We start from the raw sequence: 27,514 nt of genomic DNA, 5'->3' as shown, positions 1-27,514 counted from the left end.
ATATACATTAAGTAATTATTTTTTCATGCAGAATTATCCCTTAAAGTTTGCCATACTTAGTTAGAAACACCCTGCATTGATGAAAAACATGGCTAGGTGTTAAACTTTTTTATTATCCAACATAAGCGAATTAATCAAAAAACAAAATGTTGAGAAAACATGAGACTATAGTTGGATTTTAATTTCAGTATTTTATAAATGCTAGAATATTCGACAGGGTGATGCGAACTTTGAGAAAAAAACACAGTTTGATTGGTACACCCGGTCTACAATGAAAATTTAACTGTTTAGCAACAATACTATTACAGCGATATTGTTAAAGAATAAGGTTATAATATATTAAAAATCACTTAAATCGGACAGCAGGTTTAGTAAATTTGAGACATCAAAAATGACCCATTTTTAAGGTGCCCGGTTAATTTTGCACCCCAGTGTATAAACTTCAAATACAACTGTTCTGAAGCTATTTCCTTGTGGCATTTTTATAATAAACTATTTTTAATGGGAATAAGCCACAATTTTACCAAAAAAATGATTTTATTAACGTTTTATTTACTATGGAATCTCTAACGCGAGAATTTTACCGTCATCGTTGCATTTCATTGTCTTTTTAAAGACAGATCACATGCTATGATTTTTTTGTGACGGATATTCTTGAGTTGGGATTGATTTCATGTAATCGAATGAACTATCTTTCAGTAAAGTCGTCCCAGGAACGCAACTCATGAATATTGGCGATATCATTTTAAAGTCTTCTACTTTAAAATGTATAATATACGTCTGAATTGCCAATATAAATGAGTCAGATTAAATAAATTATTAGAAGAATTTTTTTACTTAGCAACAACATTTTTGTTTATTTTAATAGTATTTTGTATTTTGACAACGAAATCCGATTTGGGCTTCGAAACATTAATAAAATCATTTTTTTGGTAAAATTGTGGCTTATTCCCATTAAAAACAGTTTATTCAAATACAACTGTTGGGTCTGTATTTATATTTAAAGGGTCCAGGACTGTATTACCTCAATGTACCCGTGTGTCTAGTAGCGTGGCGATTACTGTATATGTGGTAGATAGCTGAGATTTAGCGAACCCCTGCTTTTCCCAAATCGCTTGTGGCTCTCTCTCAGTTTTGTCAGCTTTCTGGTGGACAACGTGCTCAGTTTACCACTAGTACAAAAAAATCATCTTAGTACAAACCTCCACGTTGGTAGAGCTGGGGTTCTATAATATGGCGGATCAGTGATACGAACACTTCTTAGAGCACGTCATCTGATTTGCTGTATAACAAACGCTGATTGCACAAGGCGTGCCTGATTGGAAGTTGAAAGTGTGCACAATATTCAAGACATCGATTTCTTCTAAGTCCTTGATACGCGCACTAATACAGCTTCATCCTCTCGGCTTTTCGAACTCCTTAAGGCAGTACATTCGCCCAGTTTTCTGGGAGCTTAGGTTTTAGAGTTAATGTAGATCCCAACTATCTAAGTGGTTATTAAGTAATTTTCTCCTACTAGCCCAGCTAACTTCTAACCATCGAAAGAAATGGTTACCTGTGTCTGTGGTACTAGTTTCGCCACGCAAGCCGGTATGGACACGCACATACGCAGGCTGTAATATGAACGTATTGTACAGAACAGGAAAGTCATGTACTAGCCAAATTCTTAATCTTACCCAGTACATAGATGACGGATATCAAAGGGAATTAAAGACCAGAGTTAAACAGCTTTACTCATTGTCAGGCATCCATCGCTTCCTCAGTTTCCATCCACTTTTCTGCCATATTTCTGTATATAAATGATTTAAATGTAGATCACTCACTGGTCCAGTTGAGGCATTATCCCACAATGTAAAAGGCACGAAATCCATAATGTGGGAAGAGTAGCAAACAGGAAATATTATCACAAATACATCAAAAGTACTCCTGCCAGTGCACTACTTGACCGGCAAAGATGGAAAACACTGAATAGATTGCGTACAGGCGTCGGAAGATCCAAACAAAATATGGTATCCTGGGGATACATTGAGAGAAATGAGCTGTGCATGCGGAGTGATCCAATCAATCAGACACCTACTGCAGTGTAGCCTCGTAAATGGTCAGGAAGAGTGCTGTGATGCAGACTTAATGTATTGCAACTAAGCAACATTAGCTTATATCAACCACTAGTCACGCGAAATATGAAAAGTTTATTGTTTTAATTAATTTTTATATGGATTTACAATATGTACCGAGGCAGTGTCGGTTCTGTGAGCCAAAAATATGTGTTCTTCCAGGCAGGGGGCTAACGTAACCTGGAGGCCCCTCCTCTTTCATCCGGGCTTGGAACCGGCAACATGACACTGAGTTGCTCAATACAACCAATGTCATACAGGCGGAGACCTAAGAGGACAAATTAACAAGGCCGCTGTCTTGTCCGGATATTTGAAAGATGTGCTCTGGAATAACCCATACTTATATGAGAACGGACAGTAAAGTTAGCATTTCTAAAACTTGCATCAGACCTGTTATGACCTATAACATTAAATCAAGAGAAGACACCAATAAAACTAAAAGCATGCTACGAACAGCCGAAATAAAGACACTAAGAGCAACAGCAGGGAAGACAAGAAGAGATAGAATACGAAACAACATCATCAGGGAACAATGTGGCGTGCAAGATGTGTCAGATGTGGCAGGCAAAGACGAAGAGAATGGTTCAGTCATGTAAAAAGAATGAAGGAGCACAGACTACCAAGAATTGCGCTAGAAGGAAAACAGTAGGCAAGCGTCCACTGGGGAGACCACCAAAAAGATGGAGAGATAGCTGGCAGTCTACCTCTCAAGAAATACTTCAACGTCGGAATTAACAGATCGACAGATCTATAACAAGTATAAGAAGAAGAAGAAGACAATTTGTTCAGAAAAATCGGAAACCGCGAAGGTCACTCAGGTAGTAGAATAGAAATATGCTTTATTGTCACTGAAAAGATATACATAACAATAACAAATACAATTTTATAAAATTAGATAAATCGTCAATAAAAAAAATATAAACAAGTTAAAAAAGTGAAGTAAAAAAACAAAAACCAGTATATTGCAAAATTACTATAAATTGCAAAATTGAACATACAACATAATATAATAAAACACAAACAAAGGAACTAATAAGTTTAAGGTGCTGTATGTGACACCCAAATATAGATAAATACACTTTAGTTACTTGTACATTACTATGATTTCTTAGTTAGTCATTAAGAAACTCTTCTACTGAATAATATGGTCTTTTAGATAAATGACCTTTTGTCATTTTACGGAACTTGAGAAAGGATGTTGCAGATTTGAGTTGTAAGGGAGATGGCTGTATAGTTTTTTTGCGGAATATAGTATAGATTTCTTTACTAACTCAGAAGACGGGATCGGTAAATAGACATCAAAAGTTGAATTTCTGGTGGAGTAGTCATGATGAGGCCTTGCTGGAAAGACATGCATGTGTTTACGAATTAAGCAAACAGTTTCTAAAATATACAAAGATGGAAGGGTTAAAATTTCGTGATCTTTAAAGTAACTTCTGCAATGGGTTGTTCTTCTGAGGCCAAACAGATATCTTATTGCTCGTTTTTGTAATTTGAAAATAACATCAAATTGGGCAGCTGTACTAGACCCCCAAAAAGGAAGACCATATCGAAGATGAGACTCGAATAAAGAAAAATATGTTATTTTAGAAGATGCTAAATCGAAACAGATCTTATGGCATAGCAGGCTGAGACGAGTTTCTTGCTTAACAAATCGATATGAAGGGGCCATTTGAGGTTGCTGTCTAAAAGAATACCAAGAAATTTTACAGAATCAACGGTAGAGATCTGGCTGCTATTCACAAGCAGGGGTTGAAGAGCACCTTTATATGATAATGCTACCGTTTTATCCATGTTAAAGGAGAGCAAATTAGAGTCAGACCAGGTTTTTATCGTAAGAAGATCAGAAGTTATAGTTGCATGAAGAGTTGCAATAGTTGAGTTGCTCCAAGTGATACTGGTATCATCAGCAAAAAGAAAAATTTTTCCATCGATTTTTATATTAGTGATGTCATTTATAAAGATAAGGAAAAGTAGAGGACCCAATACTGAACCTTGTACTACTCCACATACAATGTTTTTGAGACTAGAGTTAGTATCATTTGCTCTAACCAGTTGTATCCTATTATCTAAGTAAGATTTGAACCAATTCAAAGAAATACCTCGAATTCCATAGAAATTAAGTTTTTTAATCAAAATGTTGTGATATACACAATCAAAAGCTTTGGAATAGTCACAGAAAACAGTGGCAGTATAAAGATTATTGTTTAGTGCTTGGTAAACCTCGTGAAGTACAGAAAACATGGCATCAGTTGTACATTTATTAGTTAAGAAGCCGAACTGATTTTGTGATAAAATATTGTTATCAAAGAGAAAGGACATAAGTCGGGTTTTTATGAGCCTCTCAATAATTTTGGAGAGTACCGGTAGTAGGGCAATAGGTCTATAGTTGCAGGCATTAAATTTTTCGCCACCTTTATGAAGAGGAATAATAATGGCTGTCTTTAGGCACTCTGGAAATTTACCGTTTTCAAAGGAATCATTAATTAGTGACACGAGGAGTTCTAACACATTATCTGTGAGATTTGAGAAGATTTTTATGGATAGTCCACCAGTACTACAAGATGATTTGCTTTTGATACTATTGATCGTTTGGATCAATTCAGATTTATAGATTGGTCTTATAAATAATGAATTCGAGACAATTTCTGAATTAGGGAGATAGGAAATGGGATCTTGTTGAGACTGAATAGTTGATGTTATATTTTTACTCACGTTAATGAAGTATTCGTTTAGATTTTCAGGGTTTGGAAGGGCAAATGTTTGAGCTGCGTGGGTTTTATTTCGAAGATCGTTTATTATGGACCAAGTTTCTTTTGCAACACTTTTGGAGCTTCCCAGACGATTTTGATAGTAGGCTTTTTTAGCTGATTTGATGAGTTTTAGGTATGTGACTCTGTAATTGGTGATATATTGAGTGACAGATACGTTGGTAGTAAATTTCTTGATATAAAGTAGTGAACGCATATTTTTTGCTGATATGCGGATACCTTTGGTAGTCCAGGGTTTGCGACGTTTTGGCTTAATCGTAATTAAAGGAAATGCCTTATTGAAGATACAGACAAGCTTCTCCAAAAAATCACTGAAATTATAGTCCACGTCCGTAGAAGGAAAATGCCAGTCAAAAGTTAAACATAAATTTTGGAATTTATGAAAATTCCGGGCGGAAAAAATCCTACCTAAACGTCGGGTTTTCGAGGAGGGTTTGCTGAAGATGTTAAATTTCGTGTATACTGCTTCATGATCCGATAGTTCCGCATTAATAACTGTAGAGCAGACATCAAGGGGTGAGAAATCGGAGACAATATAATCAATTATGGTAGATGTAGTTTTTGTAATCCTTGTAGGAGAATTAACGTGCATTGAGAGACCATATGATTCAAATATGTTGACCAAGAACATTTGGGTAGCACAAGCAGCAGCATAATTTATGTTGAAGTCTCCGCATAGAATTTTTCTGCTTTTGTGAGGCAAGTCATCTAACAAATTTAGCAGGTTCTGAAAAAATAGTTCCACGGAAGAGTCAGGTGATCTATAGATGCAAATAATGTAAAGATTAAGATTTTTATTAAAAACTAAGGAAAATTCAAAGAAGGCTTCATTCAACAAAAAGTCATATTTTGTTATCAGAGAAAAATCATTGTTTGCAGAAAGAATTAGGGTGCCTCCATGAGCTGAGTTTGGACGATCATACCTAGCAATTGTGGTATATTTCTCTACAAAAAAAGGCTCGTTGACTTCAAGCCAGTAAATCAAGGAGAGGGTACATCAGTTGAACGCGTTGGTGCAAAGAGTAAACATTCTTTTAAAATACATTGTGCACGACATCAGTGGTTTTACGACATTGCCAGTTAATATCGTGGAATAGTTGTTTATTTAGAATACACTAAATATTTTTTTAATAAATATGGCTATTACAAATACCGTGAAAAATAGGACACTAAGTGCACAATGGCATGAAATTATACACAATGTTTTAAAATGTACACAGAAGGAAGCAGACAAAAATTTTACTGTGAAGCAGATAAATAAAAAACCGGAAAACTTTTGAAACCTGATTGATATGACAACGTCGCGAAACCAAAGTTTTCGACGTTGGCGGTTTCAGACATATCTGTCGACTTATAAATCTATTTGAATGAACATTATGATTTTTGTGTTTCTGTACTTTTGCTTATTATATAGATAATAAAGCACTATATGATAAAAATGAGTTTTTGTTATGCATGCCAACGGAATAAGTTATAAGGATATAATAAATTATCTACATTTGTAATAGTTACCTTCTAGAAGACAAGAGAATCCCATAATGGAGAACAAAAGTACTTTTATCCTGGTGCACAGACAGCATCGATTGGTGTCGGCCGGAAGCAAACTCATCCCCCACACAACATCATTATTAATTCACTTCAAATACTCTTCGGAACTGTTTTTGTTTTGTCTATTGTTCGTTGGTATTTGTCACATCACAAGGATTAAATAATCACTAGTTAAAAAGGTAAATTAAGTGTGACACAATTGAATGTGCATTTGGTATTCAGTTCAAGATTTTGTTAATATTTTCGACTTGTTCGAAAATGAAAATGTCATTTTTTTAACACCAAAAAAAAACATTTTTTTAAACGATTTTTTTGCGAATTACTCAAAAGTATGTATTTTATCAAAAAAATCTTAAAATTCTAAATCGTTTTTTGTTAAAAAATTGACATTTTCACTTGCGAATAAGTCGTACTGACTTTCAGAAAAAAATGTATAGGACAAAAGTTCTAATAGGTATATTAATTCCCGGTGTTATTTTTAATAAAAAAAATGACCCCCGAGAAGGGGTGGCATCCTCACCCCAAGGGTAACACCACCTTACGGCACAGGGCCAACTTTGAAGTTGACAATATGTAAGTAGAACATTTAGCCAAATTTTGGAGCAAATCTGGTCAGAAAATTATACAGTAGTTACGATATATTTTACCTTCATCAACTGGATCAATATTGACATAACAAAAGTTAAAAAGGTGGAAAGAGAAATAATATATAGAGCAACCACTTTACGATGAAAAACTTTAGAAGAAAGCTTAGGGGAAATAGGAGCAAGTTAGCAAAATGTTTATTTAATAGAATTACAAAAATGTGGACAAATGCTAGACGAATTAAGAAGCAGCATATGTAATTGTATCTGTTCACAAAAAAATAACAAATAAAAACACGAAAGAAGAAATGGATTTTTCCAGAAGATATAGACATATAATAATTATGTAGATACACTAACCAGACATACACAAGACTTAGAAAATTAAATAGAAAATATTGAAAAAGTAAATAATGGCACAACAAAGGCACTAAAAAAAGGAAAAGGATTGCTGGAATACAGTCGTGATCGATAAAGAACCACTAAGCCAAATTCCAAAAAGGTCCTAGGTAAAAGAAGAAAACTGACAGAAAAATACGACTTTGTAATACGACTTATAATACGACGTAAAACTACCCAACAATGAAGAAATTAAATAGATTATCCAGAAAACAAAAGTTTTAAAACGAAATACGAACAAAATAGGCAACAAAAATATATGTACAGAATAAGAAACAAAGATGAAAACATCACTACGGAACGAAAATTCTCGAGATTCTCGAACCCTTTTATTGCGAAATGTATGAGAGCACTAACTAGGAATTAGGGATCAAATGAATGTCAGAAATAATACCACACGAAATGAAAAATAACGACAAAATAAGTGTTAAAACGACACTTTCCGAAATGAAACATAACAAAATCCCTAGCAGTGATGGAGTAGTGATCTAGGTGATCAAGCTAGGTGAAAATAAAATTATCCACGCTTTGGCCAAACTTTTCATCGAATAAATCTACCAAGGAAAAACCTCATATCAATGGAACAATGCAGTTATTGTTTTAGTATACAAAAAACGACACCTAATAGACTTAAAAAAAAAACTACCGTACTATCAGTTTGCTGTGAACACATATAAAAATTGTTCATAAGATTTTTCAAAAAAATACTACAATATAAGTTAGGCTTCTATTAGCTTATAGTTGAAGTTCAATAGGATTGTCAGGCAGTCATTTTTTAATTCGTAAACAGTTGATGGCAAGCAGCTATATAATTATTTTTTATTAAGCCATTATTTTCTCTTATTTTAAAAATATACATGCCACCATTGAAAACACAAGTTTCTTGTCACAGGCCCCTACAGAGTCAATCATTTTTAAGCGATACCCTGACAATCCTATTAGTCCATTCTTTCACGGTTTTTGCTGTAAATTTTAAAGAACCGCTTGGATTGACATGAAATTTGGCATACGCATAGCTAACATGTCATAGAAAAAAAGTGATATGGTGCCGATGTGTGCTTTTGCCCTGGGGGTGAGTTTCACCCCATCTTGTGGGTGAAAAAATATATGTTCAAGATAAGTTCCGAATTGGATAAACTGACTAATTTTAAGCAACTTTTGTTGTATAGTCTATAGAGTTTTTTCACTAAAACAATACTTTTCGAGTTATTTACTGTCTTTTATCAACAATAAACGATTGAATTATTTCTAGGCAATTTGCTTAATTAGTGAAAATATAAGTGTAACTTTAAACGCAATAACATGATGGCTCGAGGCTCGTGGCAGTGATACACGTACGGGTTACGAGTAAGATTTCAAACTTGTTGGATCGACGGCGTACTTACTCGGCGGACTTAAAATACGCGTACTTGCTGTGATACACGGGCGAAAAAGGTCGTCGAGCCATAAGTTCGCGTACTTACTCGCGTGTGTATCACCCCTTTAAGAATTTGTCAGATGTCAGATGAGCGTTTAGACGCTGGAAGCGTATGGCACTCGAAGAAAAAGAAGCCTGTAACAAAAAATCGCTTTTTGGTCTTACCCCCTGTCAAAATGCCTCGTGATAGTCGCTGGTCGGAGGAAAAGCCACGACGTTTATATTTTCCTAACGACTTTATGGATTAGATCACTCGAAAAAGATAATCTGTCACTGAAACTTCTAGAAACACTTCATAAAAGCTTTATATATATTTTTTGTTGTTTTATCGCTCGTATTTCTTGATTCTATTGAATAACAAGTAAACTTTCATAGTTAGACTGAAAGATAAGTTTTCATCGTAGTGACGGCGCGGGGTCATTCGACTGGTACACTTAAATGAATTAATAGGCCATTAGTGTAGAAGTCTGAGCACTTATTAAAACTGATAATTAATGTAATAGTTTCGTCAACTGCAATTATTACTGCATTCTTAATGAAGCGCCTAGTTGTCGGTTTTTGCTGGCATCAAAAAATTTACTACATCCTAACGTTTTTCATGAACCTGGTAATTATAATTGAGGAAACGAAAATCAAGGTGATGTGATAAACAAGATGTTCGTTAATAATATAATTTTGGAATAAATCAAGAGTAGTCTACGGATTCTGGACGTACATTACATAGTGACCAAATTCAACAAATAATTTCTAAATGACCGAACAGTAGGCCGGGGCAGATTCCGTTATGCAATAAATGCTGTCAAAGACACAAAAAATATTATCAAACAACTTAAATTACATCCAAGAACACTTTATACATGGAAAGCAACCGGTGATAACCAAGTGAAAATCATAAGAAACCAAATTGATTTTATCAACATAAACAAAAGGTATCGAAATTCTAAGTTCAGCAAAAACATATCCAGACGCAGATGTCTCATCAGATCATAGTATATTAGTTCAAAATGTCAACATACGCCTCAAAATAATTCGTAAGAAAATTTGGCTCAAAATAGATATAAAACTGCTAAACAAAAACAACATCCAGGGAAAAGTAAAAACAGAGCTTAATAGTCTAGGGCGCATCTGTTTTGAGATGGACGTTGAGAGGTGACTCAAATTTTTTTGCAGAAATTGCTTGAAAATGACTCAAATAATAATATTTGAGTTATCCTCCCACTCAAAATGGTCCGGAACATTGTTTAAATAATCAAAATGTCAAAATATGAAGGAAAAATTCGATTTTTTTTATTGGTTTTTTGATTATAACTTTAAAACTATTCATTTCTGAGAAAAGTTGTACTAACATAAAAGTTGCGTAATTAAATTTGCTACAATATAGAATTGGTTAAAAATTTAAAAAATAGACACCCTTGTTGCAAAATAGCAATAATTGCGAAAAAAAAACATACAAAAACAAGTACTGGCATTTTACGTTTTTCAACCATTTATGCTACACTTAGGACCTTTATATTTTACCCAGAAAAACTTTATGATATAGTAAAACAACACTGTAAATTTCATTAAAATTGGTTTAACAAATTTTGCAATCCAGCTTTCGCAAAAAAAATTCATTTTTTTTAAATGTTGCAGGACTGAAAATAAAGCAGAGAGCAAGTTTTTTTTGCTTATAGAAGTGTACTGTACCTTTTATTTGCAATTTGCAAAATTAAAATGGATTAATTACCACGGCGTCAGGAAATTTTTTAAATAAACATTAATTTTTGGTGCTACGCGCAGGACAGCGGTATTCGATTCACACGCAAGTTGATTTCCACCAAAATTTCTTATAATCTTTATCTTATATATTATTTTATTACTCTTTATTTTGTTGTATTTTAATAATTTAATTCAACAAAAATCAAACTAATTTTATTATTGTTTGTGAAATATTGTTTAAACAATTGCATATGTTTAAAAATAATAAACTTTTATTTTCTAAGTTAAAATATATGAACAAAGAAAGTTTTTGCTAAAAAAAGTGTTATTTTAAAGGATAGAGTATGTGTTTTTATTTTGCAATAAACAAATTTATTTATTTATATCGAAATGTAATAAAAATTAAAATGTATCAATCATTATCAAAGGTCATTGGAATGCCCAATCAGAGCAAACTATCCGCTGTCCTGCGCATAGCACCAATAATTAATGTTTATTTAAAAAAAATCCTCACGCCGTGGTAGTTAATCGATTTTAATTTTGCAAATTGCAAATGAAAGGTACAGTACACTTCTATATGCAAAAAAATTCAAGTTTCTATCTGCTTTATTTTCAGTCCTGTAACATTTTGAAAAAATGAATTCTTTTTGCAAAAGCTGGATTGCAAAATTTATTTTGCAAAATCTATTGAACCGATCTTAATGAAATTTACATTATTGTTTTACTGTATCATAAAGTTTTTCTGGGTGAAATATGAAGGTCCTAAGTGTAGCATAAATGGTTGAAAAACGTAAAATGCGAATACTTGTTTTTGTATGGTTTTTTCGCAATTATTGCTATTTTGCAACAAGGGTGACTATTTTTTAAATTTTTAACCAATTCTATATTGTAGGAAATTTAATTACGCAACTCTTATGTCAGTACAACTTTTCTCGGAAATTAATACTTTTAAAGTTATAATCAAAAAACGAAGAAAAAAATCGAATCTTCCCATCATTTTTTGACATTTTGATTATTTAAATAATGTTCCGGACCTTTTTGAGAGGGAGGATAACTCAAATATTATTATTTGAGTTATTTTCAAGCAATTTCTGCAAAAAAATTTGAGTCACCTCTCAACGTCCAAATGTACTAATCTTTTTACAGATGCGCCCTGGTCTATAATAAGAAATTTGCGAAAATAGTTGAAAACACTACTAGCAACATAGAAGAACATGATGACATTACAAATGAAGGCATCTATTACCATACTATCGGATGAAAATCTTAAGTATACACTGTAAATCTAATATCATGATTTACAAAGTTTATACATTGTAAACCATGATTCGGGAGTGCTCCTAGTAACATTCAACGTGTTTTGGTTTGTTTATTTCTAGTGCATCTTTATTGTGATTTTAGTACAGTAGAACGTCGATAATCCGAACCCTGGTAATCCGAACGATCGCTAATCCGAACGCAAAATTTTTTTTATAAAATTAAAAAATATGATCGCGGACCGATTTTTTGGATTTAATATGACAATATGGGCAAAATATGACCGCGGATTTTTTTGTTTATGCAGAAATACATACAATTTTGTTTATTATGTAGGTGTTTTATTCCTTGTAACTAAAATGTATGTACATACGTTGTATGTACATAGTACATAATATGTACTATATGTTTATGAGCTTTGTATGTATTTTGAACGTATGTTCGATAATCCGAACAATTTGATAATCCGAACTACCCCTGTACCAATTAGTTCGGATTATCGACGCTCTACTGTATATATAATCTTTATCCCTTCTACCCTAAGGTGTAGGGATCTGTTTCTGATTCTTTCATTTTTTTTTATTCTTCGCCAATTTCTTCCATATCTTTCTGTTCTCCGTTAGTTTTTTGGCATCGTTCCATGTTATTCCCCTCTTTTCCAGAATATCTATTATTACTGCATTCCATTCTTTTCTTGGTCTACCACGTTTTTCCTTTCTAAATTTCTGCTTTCTCAGATTCTTTTAACAGATATATTATCACTCATTCTTTGAAGGTGTCCCCACCAACCCAGCTGTCTTTCTTCTATACAGGGTGTTCAGAAACTCTACCGACAAACGAAGACAGGAGATTCCTCAGATACTTTTAAGATAATTTAACCCAATTCACCTAGTCCGAAAATGCTTCCTAAGGGAGCTAGAGCTCTTTGAAGATGGCGTCATGTAATTAGTTTTTCTTAAATACCTCCAGAACACTTCTATTTAGAAAAACGAAAATTGGTATACATATTTACTTTTCAGAAATGAATCGATTCCATCCATTGCGAATTTCTAGTACAACTCATAGGCGTCCGTTTTGGGTAGGGCAACGGTTATTTTATAGCCTAACTTTTTGTCTTTAATTTTTAAGCATTTTTGACTCTGAATTATTTAATTGTGAGTTATTCTAGTACTAAAAGGTACTCTTAGTTTAAGTGGATAGGATACACCGTTTGCTATAAAAATCGATTTGAAAATTTTTCGTTCCTTGAATTAAAAAAAAAAAGATACAAAAAAAACTATTTAGAAAGATGAAAACTGGTACATTTATTTATATTCCAGAGATTAATCGATTTCATTAATGGCGAATTTCTAGTACCGGTCATAGGCGTCCGTTTTGGGTAGGTCAACAGTTATTTTATAGCATACCTTTATTGTCTTTAATTTTTAAGTATTTTTGACACTAGATTATTCAATTATGAGATATTCGAGTACTAAAAGTTACTCTTGCTTTAAGTTGATAAAATACATCGGTTTTTTTTTTTAATTTTTTTAACTTTTTTTTTTCAAATTCCCAAAACTAAAAACTTTCAAATCGATTTTTCTAGAAAACGGTGTATCCTATCGACTTAAAGTAAGAGTACCTTTTAATACTAGAATACCTCACAATTTAATAATCCAGTATCAAAAATGCTTATAAGTTGAAGACAAAAAAGTTATGCGATAAAATAACCGTTGCCCTACCCAAAACGTACGCCTATGACCGGTACTAGAAATTCGCAATGGATGGAATCGATTCATTTCAGAAAAGTAAATATGTATACCAATTTTCGTTTTTCTAAATAGAAGCGTTCTGGAGGTATTTAAGAAAAACTAATTACATGGCGCCATCTTCAAAGAGCTCTAGCTCCCTTAGGAAGCATTTTCGGACTAGGTGAATTGGGTTAAATTGTCATAAAATTATCTGAGGAATCTCCTGTCTTCGTTTGTCGGTAGAGTTTCTGGACACCCTGTATAAGTTTCTAATGGTTCTATTTCTAATTCTTCTCTTATTTTTATATTCTTAACTCTATCTCTTCTTGTCACTCCCATTACTCTTCTTAGATATTTCATTGCTATTGCCTGCAGTTTACTTTTATCCCTTTTTGACAATATCCACGATTCACATCCATATGTGAGTACAGGTCTATCACAGTTTTGTATACACGCATTTTTGTTTTTCTTGATATTTCTCGTCTATTTACAAATCCGCTGTTTATTGCATAATAAAGTCTAGTTGTTCTTTGTATCCTATAATTTATATCTATTTCATGTTTTCCGTTTTCTTCAAATATTACACCTAGGTATTGATATTTACTGACTTGCTCTATTTCTACTCCATCTATTTGCATATTTATTCTTTTCCTATTTCTATCTATTACCATGATTTTATGTGATTTTAGTATAGTATGGAAAGCGTGCTTTGGCGACTTACAATGATTCTTCTTTTGTTTCTTGGTATTACTATGTCAATTGGAGAGTTTTATTTCTTGATTCTGGAATTTTCTTGCTCATAAGCCATACTTAAACGAGTTAGTGTGTGTTAAAATTGTTACTTTAGCCAATGAAGGTTACAAACAAGAAGATATTGCACGGAGCCTGCGTATTCATCAATCGACTGTTTCTCGCATAGAAAACCAATACAATGAGACTGGAGGATACAAACGGCGACCTGGTCAATGACGAAAAAGATGTTAAACGTCAAGAGATGACCAATATTTGAGACTTCAATCTTTGCGAAATCGCACTTTTACAGCTTCCAATCTCAATAATGAATTACTGATCACAAGACAAGTTAATGTAAGTGTTAAAATAGTGAAGAGAAGACTAAAAGAGGTTGGTTTAAATCCAAAAGGCCTGCCATAGTTCCATGGCTTTTCCCCACGGCCCAAAACTTAACGGTTGCAACAGTTGGATATTTTCACAGATCAAACAAGGATACAATAATTATGACAGCTAGATGGACGTGGTCGAGTATACAGAAGCCTTAGTGGTGGTTCCATTATGCTATGCATAGGCGTAACCAGGGGGGGTTTGGGGGTTGTAACCCCCCCCATTTAGTTGTACTTTGAGCTCTATTACGCTTAACACCATTACTATTCCATAGCCCCAGAGACCATCTAGTAGTTTTAACCCTCCCCCCTTAGGATCATCCTGGTTACACCTGTAATGCTATGGGGTGGCATTAGTTGGGAGAGTCGTAAGGAGCTTATTGAGAAGAATATTGCAACATCCTCGAAGAGCATGTTTTTCTTTATGCTGGCTTCATTGGGTATAAAAACTTTGTGCTAATGCATGATAACACTCGTGCGCATGCCACAGGAACAGTTATCGAAATCTTGAGGATGTTGAGATAGAGGCTTTAGGTTGGCCACCAATGCGTCCTGATGCATATCTCAAATCTCCCAAATAGAACATTAATGGGACATCCTAAAACGACGTATACGAGTAAGAAATCCAACTCTAAACTCAATTATAGAATTAAGAATTGCTGCACAGAAGGAATGAAATTGACATCCGCAAGAAACCATCCAAGACCTTTTGCAAAGTATGCCTAGAAGGATGTACTATCACTAAAGCTAGAGGAGGAAATACTAAGTACTAAATTGGTACAGTGTTGCCGTAAAACAGTACTCTATTGTCGTTATTGTTTACCTATCTTTATAATTAAATGTTATAAGCAAAATCAAACTATTTCATTAATTTCTGTACAAAGTTGTAGCTCTTCAATAAATATGCAAGTTACTTGACAATAACTATACAGTATGGTGCAAATGTCTGGAATAAATTCGATAATTTCGTAAACCGGCAACTTAAGGAAAAATCCCGAAACAGGTCGATTTTTATTTTTAAAATACGATATTTTGGCATATATTTCATACGAGTGATGTCATCCATATGGACGTGATGACGTAATCGATGATTTTTCTAAATGAGACTCGGGGTGGTGTGATAGCTCATTTGAAAGGGTATTTAATTATGTATTCAGTAATATAAATATTAACATAATTGTTTATACACAGTGCCCAAAAAAATTTGTTTAAATTAAATTAATTGACAAAAAAGAAGAATGTATGTAATTTATTTAATTCAAAATACATTTTACTGCTGTCAGAAAAAAAAATTAAAAAAAAATCCAGTAAAATCCTGTATAATCCTGTATATTTTATACAGGATTTTACTGTTTTTATTGTATTACATGGTATACAGCCAACTACAGGAAAACTTTTTCCTTGTGGAAAAAAATGTTTATTTGAGAAATAAGCATTGCTTTTCGCTTAAATTAAATGTTAAAACTTCCAAGAGGCAGGTGGTTGGCGGGAGCTGGTTTGGACATTGAATTTAAGCAAAAAACAATGCTTATTTATCAAAAACATTTTTTTTTTGGTTTCTGACAATAGTAAAATGTATTTTGAATTAAATAAAAATTACATCCATTCTTCTATATTAATTCTATATTCTATATTCTAATTACATCCATGTTCTGTATAAACAATTATGTTAATATTTCGTCCTATTAGGGGTAAAACTCACTAGTTAGTTAATTTAAAGGTACAAATTGTTTTTTAAATTCACCTGACTCGAATATTGGAACTTTTGTAATGCAACTTCCAACTTTAAAGAATAAATAGAAACATATATTTTAAGCCATATTTCGTCACAGGAACTATGATACAATCAATATTAGATAAATTTGTGTACTTGATGAGTTTTTCCATGAACACAATAATTATTGGATATTGATATCCTATTAGAGGTAAAACTCACTAACTACACTTTGTACTTGATGAGTTTTTCCTTGAACATAATTATTGGATATTGAGAAGTTAATGAATTTGTCTCCATAAAATTTCGCTGACTTACAACGAACGAACTATCAGAAATAACAGTCTATTATTTAAAAAATGAACAATAAGTTTCGTTCTTCGAAAATAAATGCAATTCTTTCGGCATTTATGACAGCCACAAAAGTCGCCTGCTTAATCGCAAAATAGATTATGTTAGGTACCCTTTATATATGCTATCACTATTACAAAGAAATTTAAGCTCATATTTTTTTTAATCAATCGCTGAACAGATAATGCACACAAATATAATGTACAGTTTCAACAATACAATGTAACACACAAGTCGCCTGCTTAATCGCAAAATAGATTATGTTATCTAATGTATTGTTTAAAAAATCACTAAGTACCGATTCGGCATTCCAGATTGTAGGGAAAAATTCACTATGTGCAATAATAAGTTTTAATGAGTTTTAACTTGAAACCAAAATTCACTCCAGATTGGAAGGAAAAATTCACGTGTAATAATACGTTTTAATGAGTTTTGCTCTGAAATCGAAGGTGGTTAGAGCCCCAGGTGACTTCTCCAGGGCTGGGCAGTACCGTATTTAGTTAAAATTGATGAAAATGTCAAATTCTCAAAAAAGTGCACTTAGTGAGTTTTACCTCTAATAGGACGATTTATATTACTGAATACATAATTAAATATCCTTACTTACAATACGATACTTACAATAGCATGCATGCGTGAGCCACCAAAAAGTTATGGGTAAGAACCCTTTAAAAGTTTCAAGATCTTAAATGATACTACATATTTTTATTAAAACAGATTGATGTTGCAAATATATTGAATATTTCTGACACCAATATATGGATATTTGATAATGTTTTATTTTCAACATTAACATAAACTTTAAATTCCTTGGCTGAAGTAACAAAATAGTTCATAATGTCGCATTGACAATCTGTCACTGGCATACTTCTAAAGTTCTTTCACCTTTCAGTTCGGTTGACACTCAATTTTCTATATGTGAGGTTCAATCCTTGCATATCACATCCACGTGGGTTAGAGTCCTGTGTTGCCCTGGGTTATATCCAGGAATATTTGCAACATCCATCTGTTTTAATAAAAATATGTAGTATCATTTAAGATCTTGAAACTTTTAAACTCTTACCCATAACTTTTTGGTGGCTCACGCATGCATGCTATTGTGAGTATGGCCTCTGTCAATTCTTAACCTTAGGCAACTTTTATAACATTGTCTATTATTAATTAGGTTATACATACTATTTTAGGGCTTAACACTGATGATGGATTACCTATTAATCCGAAAACGTTTTGTTTTGTGATGTAATCCTTATTGGGGTCTTTTAAATATACCTTTTACAAAGGATCTTGTATTTTTTGTGATTTATGGTGTACAGCCAGCTACAGGAATTTTATTTTCCTCGTGGATTTTTTAAATATCGAATTTATTCCTGACATTTACACCATACTGTATGTACATAGAAGAGTCCAGCACAACTTAGCAATAAAAAGTACAAAACTGTTCAAAAGGAAAAAATATTACAAAAATAGACCCAAAACAAATTATTCAATATTTTTGTCTGTTAGTGTATAAACCTTTACTGTGTAACCACAAACATCAGACTTCTTCCCGATTTTCGTCACCACCACGAACTAGAAAATCCCATTTTTCGAACTTTTTACACACAGAGAGAATTTTCACATTTTCATGGCTAATTTTCCGCAACGTCACACAACGCGAATCGAGTTTTCGAAGAGAAGAAACGACTTACGAGCCCGTGAAAAAACTAAGACTAAGGCTCTCGCTGAAACAATGGGAAAGAGACTGTGCGCGTCGTGCCATACTTGGATTCACACCGATTCACACGTGCCAAAGAAAAAAAATCTATTGTTATCTTTTCGTAGTTTTAATAACAATCTTTTAACTTTCTTAAGAACGAGAAACCGAATAGCCCCGTCCTCCGCTCTCTTGATCTCGTCAAACGAAACAAAAGCGGGAATGAGGTGAATGAGTGAGTGGTTTTTCTTTTTTCGTAGACAGGAAAGTTGTGGATTGTGGACGACATACGGAAACCTCAAGTCGATATCGAGTGTCACGCGGTAAATGTCAGTATTAGGTTACTTATGCAATCTTTTAAGTCGACTATGTTATACCTGGTTATACACACTAACACAAATTGGTAGCAAATAGCTAGAGAGCACGGTGATATAGGTACACTCAGGTGCAAAAAATCGATCCACTTAAAAATTTGGTCATTTTTGATGCTCGAATTTTCTATACCTGTTGTCCAATTTAAGTGATTTTTTATCATGTTATAGCCTTATTCATTAACAATATCGCTGTATAGTCCAGAGAAATAAGATTTTTCTCGTGACACTTCCCCCTCCAGGCCGAAACCAAATTTTTTGAGTAGTATGGACATCTATATTAATAACCTATATGTTTCCTGCAGCCGATTTTGATGATATACATAGCTATAAACAAATGAAGATCAAAAAACGCTAAATTTTCGCTTTTTTCGTCTATAGTCCTGTCGCCAGGGGGGGTACAACGGCCTCGTTAATTCAGATGGACTTACTCAAGTTTTTTTTATGTATTTTGACCCGTAGAACACGAATTTTTTGGGTAACAGTTGATCCGGATGTCGATAAGATTGTTATAGACCAAGAACTTGAGGAATCAAATAACAGCGATTTTTGGCAAAACAAAACAATATTTTGTATTTTTTGGGCCATTTTAAGTAAAAAATATTTCTACAAGTTTTTTCGTAGGATGCACAGTTTTCGAGATAAACGCGGTTGAACTTTAAAAAAATCGAAAAATTGCAATTTTTGAACCCGAATAACTTTTGATTAAAAAATAAAATAGCAAGTCTGCTTACCGCATTTGAAAGTTTAAGTCAAATTATATCGGTTTTGATTATTTGCATTGGTAAAAATTTATTTTTTTATTGTTTAACAAAGCTATAAACACGTAGGGTTTCCCGTGCTTTTACATGCGTTTTAACGCATGTAACGTAGAAATAGTCTTGATTGCACTAGTACCTATTCTACCTACTCGTTCGATTTTAAATGAGAAATCATAGAAACATCACTCACGCACTAGTTGTTTGTAGCTTTGTTTAACAATAACACAATAAATTTTTAGCAATGCAAATAATCAAAACCGACATAATTTGACTTGAACTTTCAAAGGCGCTAAGCAGAATTGCTATTTTATTTTTTAATCAAAAGTTATTCGGGTTTAAAAATTGCAGTTTTTCGATTTTTTGAAAGTTCAACCGCGTTTATCTCGAAAACTGTGCATCCTACTAAAAAACTTGTAGAAATATTTTTTGCTTAAAATGACCCAAAAAATACAAAATATTGTTTTGTTTTGCCAAAAATCGCTGTTATTTGATTCCTCAAGTTCTTGGTCTATAACAATCTTATCGACATCCGGATCAACTGTTACCCAAAAAATTCGTGTTCTACGGGTCAAAATACATAAAAAAAACTTGGGTAAGTCCATCTGAATTAACGAGGCCGTTGTACCCCCCCTGGCGACAGGACTACTATTACTAAAAAGTGAAGCATTCTAAACAAATTTGAGAATAAGAAACTCATAAATCATAATTATAAAAAGCTTCAATATGGCGTTCGCTGAATATGTCTATCCTTATTTGTTGCTTAGAAAATTGCAAAATAAGTCATAAGTTTTGAGATTTTATAAATGTTCATAACTTATGTAAAAAATTAAGTTAGAACCTTCTTATTACACGGAATGCTGACACTTCTTGTGCTTAAATTATATTGTAAACTTCAGACCAATTTGTCAAATAGTTTAAAAGTTATTTAATTTGTTTATCCCAAATTTATTTTTCTAACACTATAAGCATAAGAAATTTATGAGGTTACACTAATACTTCGGACGTTTATGAAAGAAGATTAATTTATACTATTAACAACTAAAAAAAATGACAAAAAGTAATTTTAAACAGTGTAAAATTATTTTGCAAAAACATGTCGATTTTTTGATTACTTATAAACAATTAGAGTAACTTTTTAACCGTTACCCGTAGAAAAATTATTTTTTCATATTTAGAGAGACTGAATTTTTATACACATTTGAAAGAAAAACAATTGTTTTTCTTAATTCACATGTTTTTTTTTTAAATTCTCTCCCCCCATTTTTTTAATTCACATGTTTTTGCAAAATAATTTTGCAATATTTAGAATTATTTTTTGTCATTTTTTTTAATTAAGTTAATAGTATAAATCTTCTTCTTTCATAAACTATCCAAAGTATTAATGTAACTTCATCATTTTCTGACTTATAGTGTTGCAAAAAAAAATTAATTTGGGATAAACAAATTCAATAACTTTTAAACTATTTGACCGATTGCTTTGAAATTTAGGGTATGATTTAAGCATAGAAGTCTCAGCATTCCGTGTAATAAGAAGGTTCTAAGTTAATTTTTACATGTTATGAATATTTATAAAAACTCAAAATTTATGATTTATTTTGCAATTTTCTAAGCAACCAATCAGGATAGACATATTCAGCGAACGCCATATTGAAGTTTTTTATTCGATTTATGAGTTTCTTACTCTCAAATTTGTTTAAAATGCTTAACTTTTTGGCAATAGACGAAAAAAGCGAAAATTTACCGTTTTTTTTATCTTCATTTGTTTATAACTATGTATATAATCAAAATCGGCTGCAGGAAACATATAGGTTATTATTATAGATGTCCATACTACTCAAAAAATTTGGTTTCGGCCTGGAGGGGTTTGTGTCACCAACAGGATATTTTTTCCTTATTTCTCTGAACTAGTAATAATATTGTTGCTAGACAGGTCATTGTATACTCGACTGGGTGTATGAATCAAACTGTGTTTTTTTCTCAAAGTTCGCATCACCCTGTGGATTATTCTAACATTTATAAAATACTGAAATTAAAACCTAACTATAGCCTCAGGATTTCTTAACATTCTGTTTTAAGATTTATTCGCTTATGTTGGATAATAAGAAAGTTAGGTACTTTAACAACCTGCCATGTTCGTCATCAGTACAGGGTGTTTCTAAATAAGTGCGACAAACTTTAAGGGGTAATTTTACATGAGAAAATAATGACAGTTTGCTTTATAATCATATTATGTCCGCAAACGCGTCATTTCCGAGATACGGGATGTTCAATTTTATTTTACAAACTGACGATTTGTGTATTGCTTTAAAACTAGTTGAGATATGCAAATCAAATTTGGTGGGTTTTAAGACGTAGTTATTGCTCATTTTTTGACATACAATTAAGAATTTGATCGGTCATAACACCCGTTTGCGCGCTAATGGTGAATATTAAACTCTTAATTGTACGTCAATAAATGTGCCATAACTACGTCTTAAAACCCACTAACTTTGATTTGCATATCTCATTTGGTTTTAAAGCCATAAATAAATCGTCAGTTTGTAAAAAAATTGAACATCCCGCATCTCGGGAACGAAGCGTTTGTTGACATACGATTATAAAGCAAACTGTCATTATTTTTTCATGTAAATTATCCCTTAAAGTTTGTCGCACTAATTTAGAAACACTCTGTACTGATGAGGCACATGGCCAGTTGTTAACGTACCTAACTTTTGTATTATCCAACATAAGCGAATGAATCTAAAAACAGAATGTTAAGAAAACCGAAGGCTATATTTGGGTTTTAATTTTGGTATTTTATAAATGCTACAATAATCCACACAGTGATGCGAACTTTGAGGAAAAAACACAGTTTGATTCGTACACCCAGTATACAGTGACAGTTTACCTGTCTAGCAACAATGTTATTACAGCGATATTGTTAATGAATAAGGCTATAACATGGTAAAAAAATCACTAAAATCGGACAACGGGTTTAGGTAATTCATGACATCAAATTGACCAAATTTTTTAGTGAATCGATTTTTTTGCATCCGAGTGTAGATAAAAAAAAATAATAAAAATTAGTAAGCAAAGAGCAAAAGTAGATTATTTGTGTCACTCCTCAAAGCTCAAAAACTTGGTTCAAAATCTAAATTGATCCTATTTTCGATTTATGCAATAGTGATGAATTATCTCAAAATGTCTCCAGCTGCAAAGAAACACCTCCGTCTTATGTAATTCTAAAAGCATGACGAAAATGTCATTGAGCCTCTAAAAATCATACGATCAAGCTGAATTTTTCTGATAATGTCAATTTTTTTGACCCCAAAAAAGATGCAAAAAGATTGTCTCGTGCGGAAGCTGGAAAACCTCAGTAATAAAGGTAAAAAACTATGTCTGGAATATACTGTGAATAATACCATAAGCTGTTAAAAATGAAATGCCATGCCGGCTCAAATTATACACAACTAGAAAAATACATAATACAAAACAACTAAGGGTGAACACCTAATGCAGAAGTATTCCGATAAAACTGAAAAACAAGAAAAGACCGAAAAAATTAACTGATAATTATGAAAAATCCATAAAGTCACTTAAGACTGCAAAAATAGAGTCAGAAAAGACACCAAATATGTCAATACCATGTCAAACACTTGACATGGTATGGACACAGACAACGTACATATTGTTGTTCTGAAGCTATTTTCTTGTGGCATTTTTATATCAATTACTTTTAATGGGAAATAAGCCACTATTTTACCAAGAAAATGATTTTATTAACGTACATATTATACATAATATATCAAACAAGTCTTGCTAAAAAAATTATATCTTCTTTTATCAATTTTTATTTTTAATAATTTATTGCTAATAATATATTGTAATACAGTAGACTCCCTCTATAACGAGAACTGAAATGGCGGACTAATTACCTCGTTATAAGCGGATCTCGTTATATCAGACAATAATACTGAAATGTTTTGATGGCTCTGACGTAGTTTATTAGGTGTCGATGGTCGACCTGAACAATGAGACTCGCCATTGTAAATTTCCTACAATATTCAACATCGGTCGATAAAGGAAGACGTTTATTACAGGCGGTGGAGTTTATTACAGTACTGGCCTCGATAATAACACAGATGTTGGGCATTTCTATATTTCTATATACAGGTAGTTGGGGTATTTATTTATAACCATTACTACGCCAAAAACAGGTAAAGAAACATACTCTTCGATTTCATTTTTCCTCGTTATAACCAAATATGGCTGGTTATAGAGGTGTTTCATGGGACATCTATTGTACCTCGTTATAAGCGAAACCTCGTAGTAATACCCGTGTTCGTTATAGAGAGAGTCCACTGTACTACATATACTTAATGTTAATAAGTATTTCATAAATTACTTACTACAATGTTGTAAAACAAAAGTATAAACAATAGTTACCTGTATTTATACCTATATTTTTGGCCACCCTTTATAAATAAGTATGGTAATCTTTATATTAATGAAAAGAGAATTGAATAATCTTTCAAATGAACTATCACACGACCCCTATTCTCATTTAAAAAACTTATCGATTATGTCATCATGCCCAGATGGATGACTTCACCAGTATAATAAATCATAATTTAAAAATAAAAATCGACTTGTTTCAGAATTTTTCAGTTGCCAGCTTACGAAATACCGAATTTATTCCAAACATTTGCACCATACTGTATATAAAATTCAGTATATTAAATTTTAAATCTATAAAGTCAACTAAATATGACCTATATCTATCCCTTAATTGGACCTTTAGGATCAAGATCTACTAAATTCATTATTATCGTGTGGGGTGTTAATTGCTTTTGACTACAAAGGCTCGAATTACATACCAGTTTACCTAAATCAAATCTCCGCAGTCCTTTATTAGAACACGCATTGTGCCTTTAATCCTTTCTGAATACACACCTAATTTTATAGAGCAGCGTCCGATATTTTATCCTTTAGCTTTAGAACTGATTCATAAAGCATCCCTGATTTATTACAATATATTATTAAGTATATACGTATACAGTGCGTCCATAAAGTAACGCATAAATTCATTATTTCGTAAACCGGCGATATTAATGAAAAATCCCGAAACAGGTCAATTTTTATTTTTAAATTCCGATTTTTTGGCATATATATCATACTAGTGACGTCATCCATCTGGGCATGGAGAATAGGGGTCATGTGATAGCTCATTTGAAAGGGTATTCAATTTTCTATTCAATAATGTAAGCATTAACATATTTATTTATACAAGGTGTTCAAAGAAACATGTTTTTAATTAAAATAATTGGGACAAAAAGAAGAATGTATCATCATCATCCAGCCTCAAAAGTCCACTGCTGAACATAGGCCTCCTCCCCTCGTTTCCAACCCCATCTATCCTGCGCCGCCCTCATCCAGTTTTTATTTACCTTTCTTAAGTCGTCAGTCCATCTTGTAGGCGGTCGACCGACGCTTCTCTTGTCTTCTCTTGGCCTCCATTCCAATAACCTCTTCGTCCATCGCCCATCTGTCATTCTGGCTACGTGTCCTGCCCATCTCCACTTCAACCTGGCTATCCTCTCGATGACGTCAGTCACCTTTGTTCTTCTCCTGATTTCTTCGTTTCTGATTTTGTCTCGCAGAGTTATTCCTAACATTGACCGCTCCATTCTTCTCTGCGTGACTCTTAGTTTGGTAGCCGAGGCTTTAGTTAAGGTAAGTGTTTCTGATCCGTACGTCAAGACTGGGAGGACGCACTGATCGAATACCTTTCTCTTTAGACATGTGGGTAACTCACTTTTAAAAGTTTCTCTCAGTTTTCCAAATGCTGCCCAAACCTTGAAAAAATTAAACAACTTTTCAATATCTGCCTTCACAACGCCAATATTCCAACAGACTGGAACAACGCTACTATGATTTTATTACACAAAGCAGGAGACAAAGCCAATTTAGAGAATTACAGACCGATTAGCCTCCTCAGCCATTTATATAAGTTATTTACGCGAATAATAGTTAAGAGAATGGAAAGAAAGTTAGAGACTTATCAACCAAGAGAACAGGCAGGATTCCGAAAAAATTACGGAACAAATGACCATCTACAAAGTATAAAAACCCTGATAGAGAAAGTAGTGGAATACAATAAACCCCTAGTTCTAGTTTTTATCGATTTTCATAAAGCCTTTGATACAGTTGAACTTAGCAAAATATTACAGGCGCTTAAAGAATGCAGGCTAGATTATAGGTATACAAAATTATTACACAAAATATACTTACAGGCAACAATCGCATAAAAATAGAACGGGGGGTTAGACAAGGAGACCCAATGTCACCTAAACTTTTTAATACGGTCTTAGAACATGCTTTCAAGAGTTTGGATTGGATGACAAAGGGAATAAAAATAGATGGAGAATACCTAAACAACTTACGTTTCGCCGATGATATAGTCATAGTAGCTGAGGATCTAGGTATGGCAAGAGAGATGGTACAAGAACTCGTTGTAGCTACAGAAAATGTTGGTTTAAATATAAACATCTCAAAAACAAAAATAATGACAAATTTGGTACCCAACCAGAACATCAGTATTGGTGGGAAGGAAATAGAACTCGTAGATAGATATAAATACCTGGGACATGAAATTACGATTGGCAGGGATAACCAGACTCATGAGCTGAAGAGAAGAATCGGTCTTGGGTGGGCAGCATTTAGAAGAATGTATGTAATTTATTTAATTTAAAATACGTTTTACTGTTGTTAGAAAACGGGAAAAATGTTTATTTGACAAATAAATATTGTTTTTTGCTTAAATTCAATGTTAAAGCTGCCACCCACCTGTCTCTTGGCAGTTTGAACATTTCAACATCAACATCAGCAACATCAATGTTTATTTTTGAAATAAAATTTTTTTCTGTTTACTGACAGTAGTAAAATGTATTTTGAATTAAATAAATTACATATACATATTCTTCTTTTTGTCTCACTTATTTTAATTAAAAAAATGTTTTTTGAACACCCTGTATAAATAATTGTTAATGTTTATATTATTGGATAGAGAATTGAATACCCTTTCAAATGAGCTATCACATTACCTCTATTCCCATTTAAAACAATCATTGATTACGTCATCACGCCCAGATGGATGACTTCACTAGTATGATATATATGTCAAAAAATGGTAATTTCAAAATAAAAATCGACCTGTTTCGGGATTTTTCCTTAAAGTCGCCGGTTTACGAAATAACGAATTTATGCGTTACTTTATGGACGCACTGTATAATAGGGATCAATGAGGAAAATATTAACATTCTAGATAGAGAAAAATAGAGCTGGTGCAAATGACGCTGTAACATTTATTGGATCATTTATAGCGAATAGCGTATAAAACTAGCAACCCATTTAAATATCCTTTTAAAAAAGGCAAATATAAACTTGATATTTGGATTTTTACGGCATAGTATATCTTTTTAAATCCATTTATTTTACATTCAGTTGCATCAACTTCGAGGGTTTAGATATTGACATAAGGATTTATACACGGGGTGTTGAATCGTTAAACGAGCCATAGTGGTGCAATTGCACCCCCTGTCCTGAAGACCCTCAAGACCTGGAAGTCCTGAAAGACAGTACATCGCTATATATATTATATAGTTCTGTGGCCGTTTGCCAAAAGGTGATATTATATCCACTTTTTGTGATTTGGACTTTTTTTTGCCAGTTGATAGTGTGTGATTATATGCTCCATCTGCCCAAAGTAGATATGTCCAGTGTACTGTGAAATGTAGTTTACCCTCCATGTTTAAATCTGGATATCTCCACATAACCAAATCAACGTTTGTTAAAAGCTGATATGTACCCTTGTCAGTTTGTAACGATGTGATGCCACGACAAGCGATGAGCTGCTCTACCAAAGACGACCGGAAGAGTGTCAGCGTTGGCGCATAGCATCGCTGGGGGAAACCGAAGGATAGGGCATCGAGAGCATATTTAAGGCGAGC

General features: G+C 33.0%; 1 protein-coding gene across 7 annotated transcripts in view; it reads right to left on the bottom strand.

The window, feature by feature from the left end:
• LOC114347563 (rho guanine nucleotide exchange factor 18) overlaps positions 1-27,514 on the bottom strand; it is a 345,544-nt gene that overhangs the window by 141,905 nt on the left and 176,125 nt on the right. For 2 of the 7 annotated variants that reach the window (XM_050649935.1, XM_050649939.1), the window contains exon 1: positions 6,398-6,566. The exons of 3 other annotated variants lie outside the window; for them this stretch is intronic. In XM_050649935.1, coding sequence (XP_050505892.1) covers positions 6,398-6,494 — 97 coding nt within the window. In that variant the 5' untranslated portion in view covers positions 6,495-6,566. Of the gene's footprint in view, positions 1-6,397; positions 6,570-27,514 lie in introns of those variants that run through there. 2 more of the 7 variants (XM_050649934.1, XM_050649933.1) reach the window with 2 other exon arrangements.

This window comes from Diabrotica virgifera, chromosome 4, assembly GCF_917563875.1.
Source record: "Diabrotica virgifera virgifera chromosome 4, PGI_DIABVI_V3a".
NCBI lineage: Eukaryota > Metazoa > Arthropoda > Insecta > Coleoptera > Chrysomelidae > Diabrotica > Diabrotica virgifera.
This window is presented reverse-complemented; position numbering and strand designations above follow the sequence as displayed.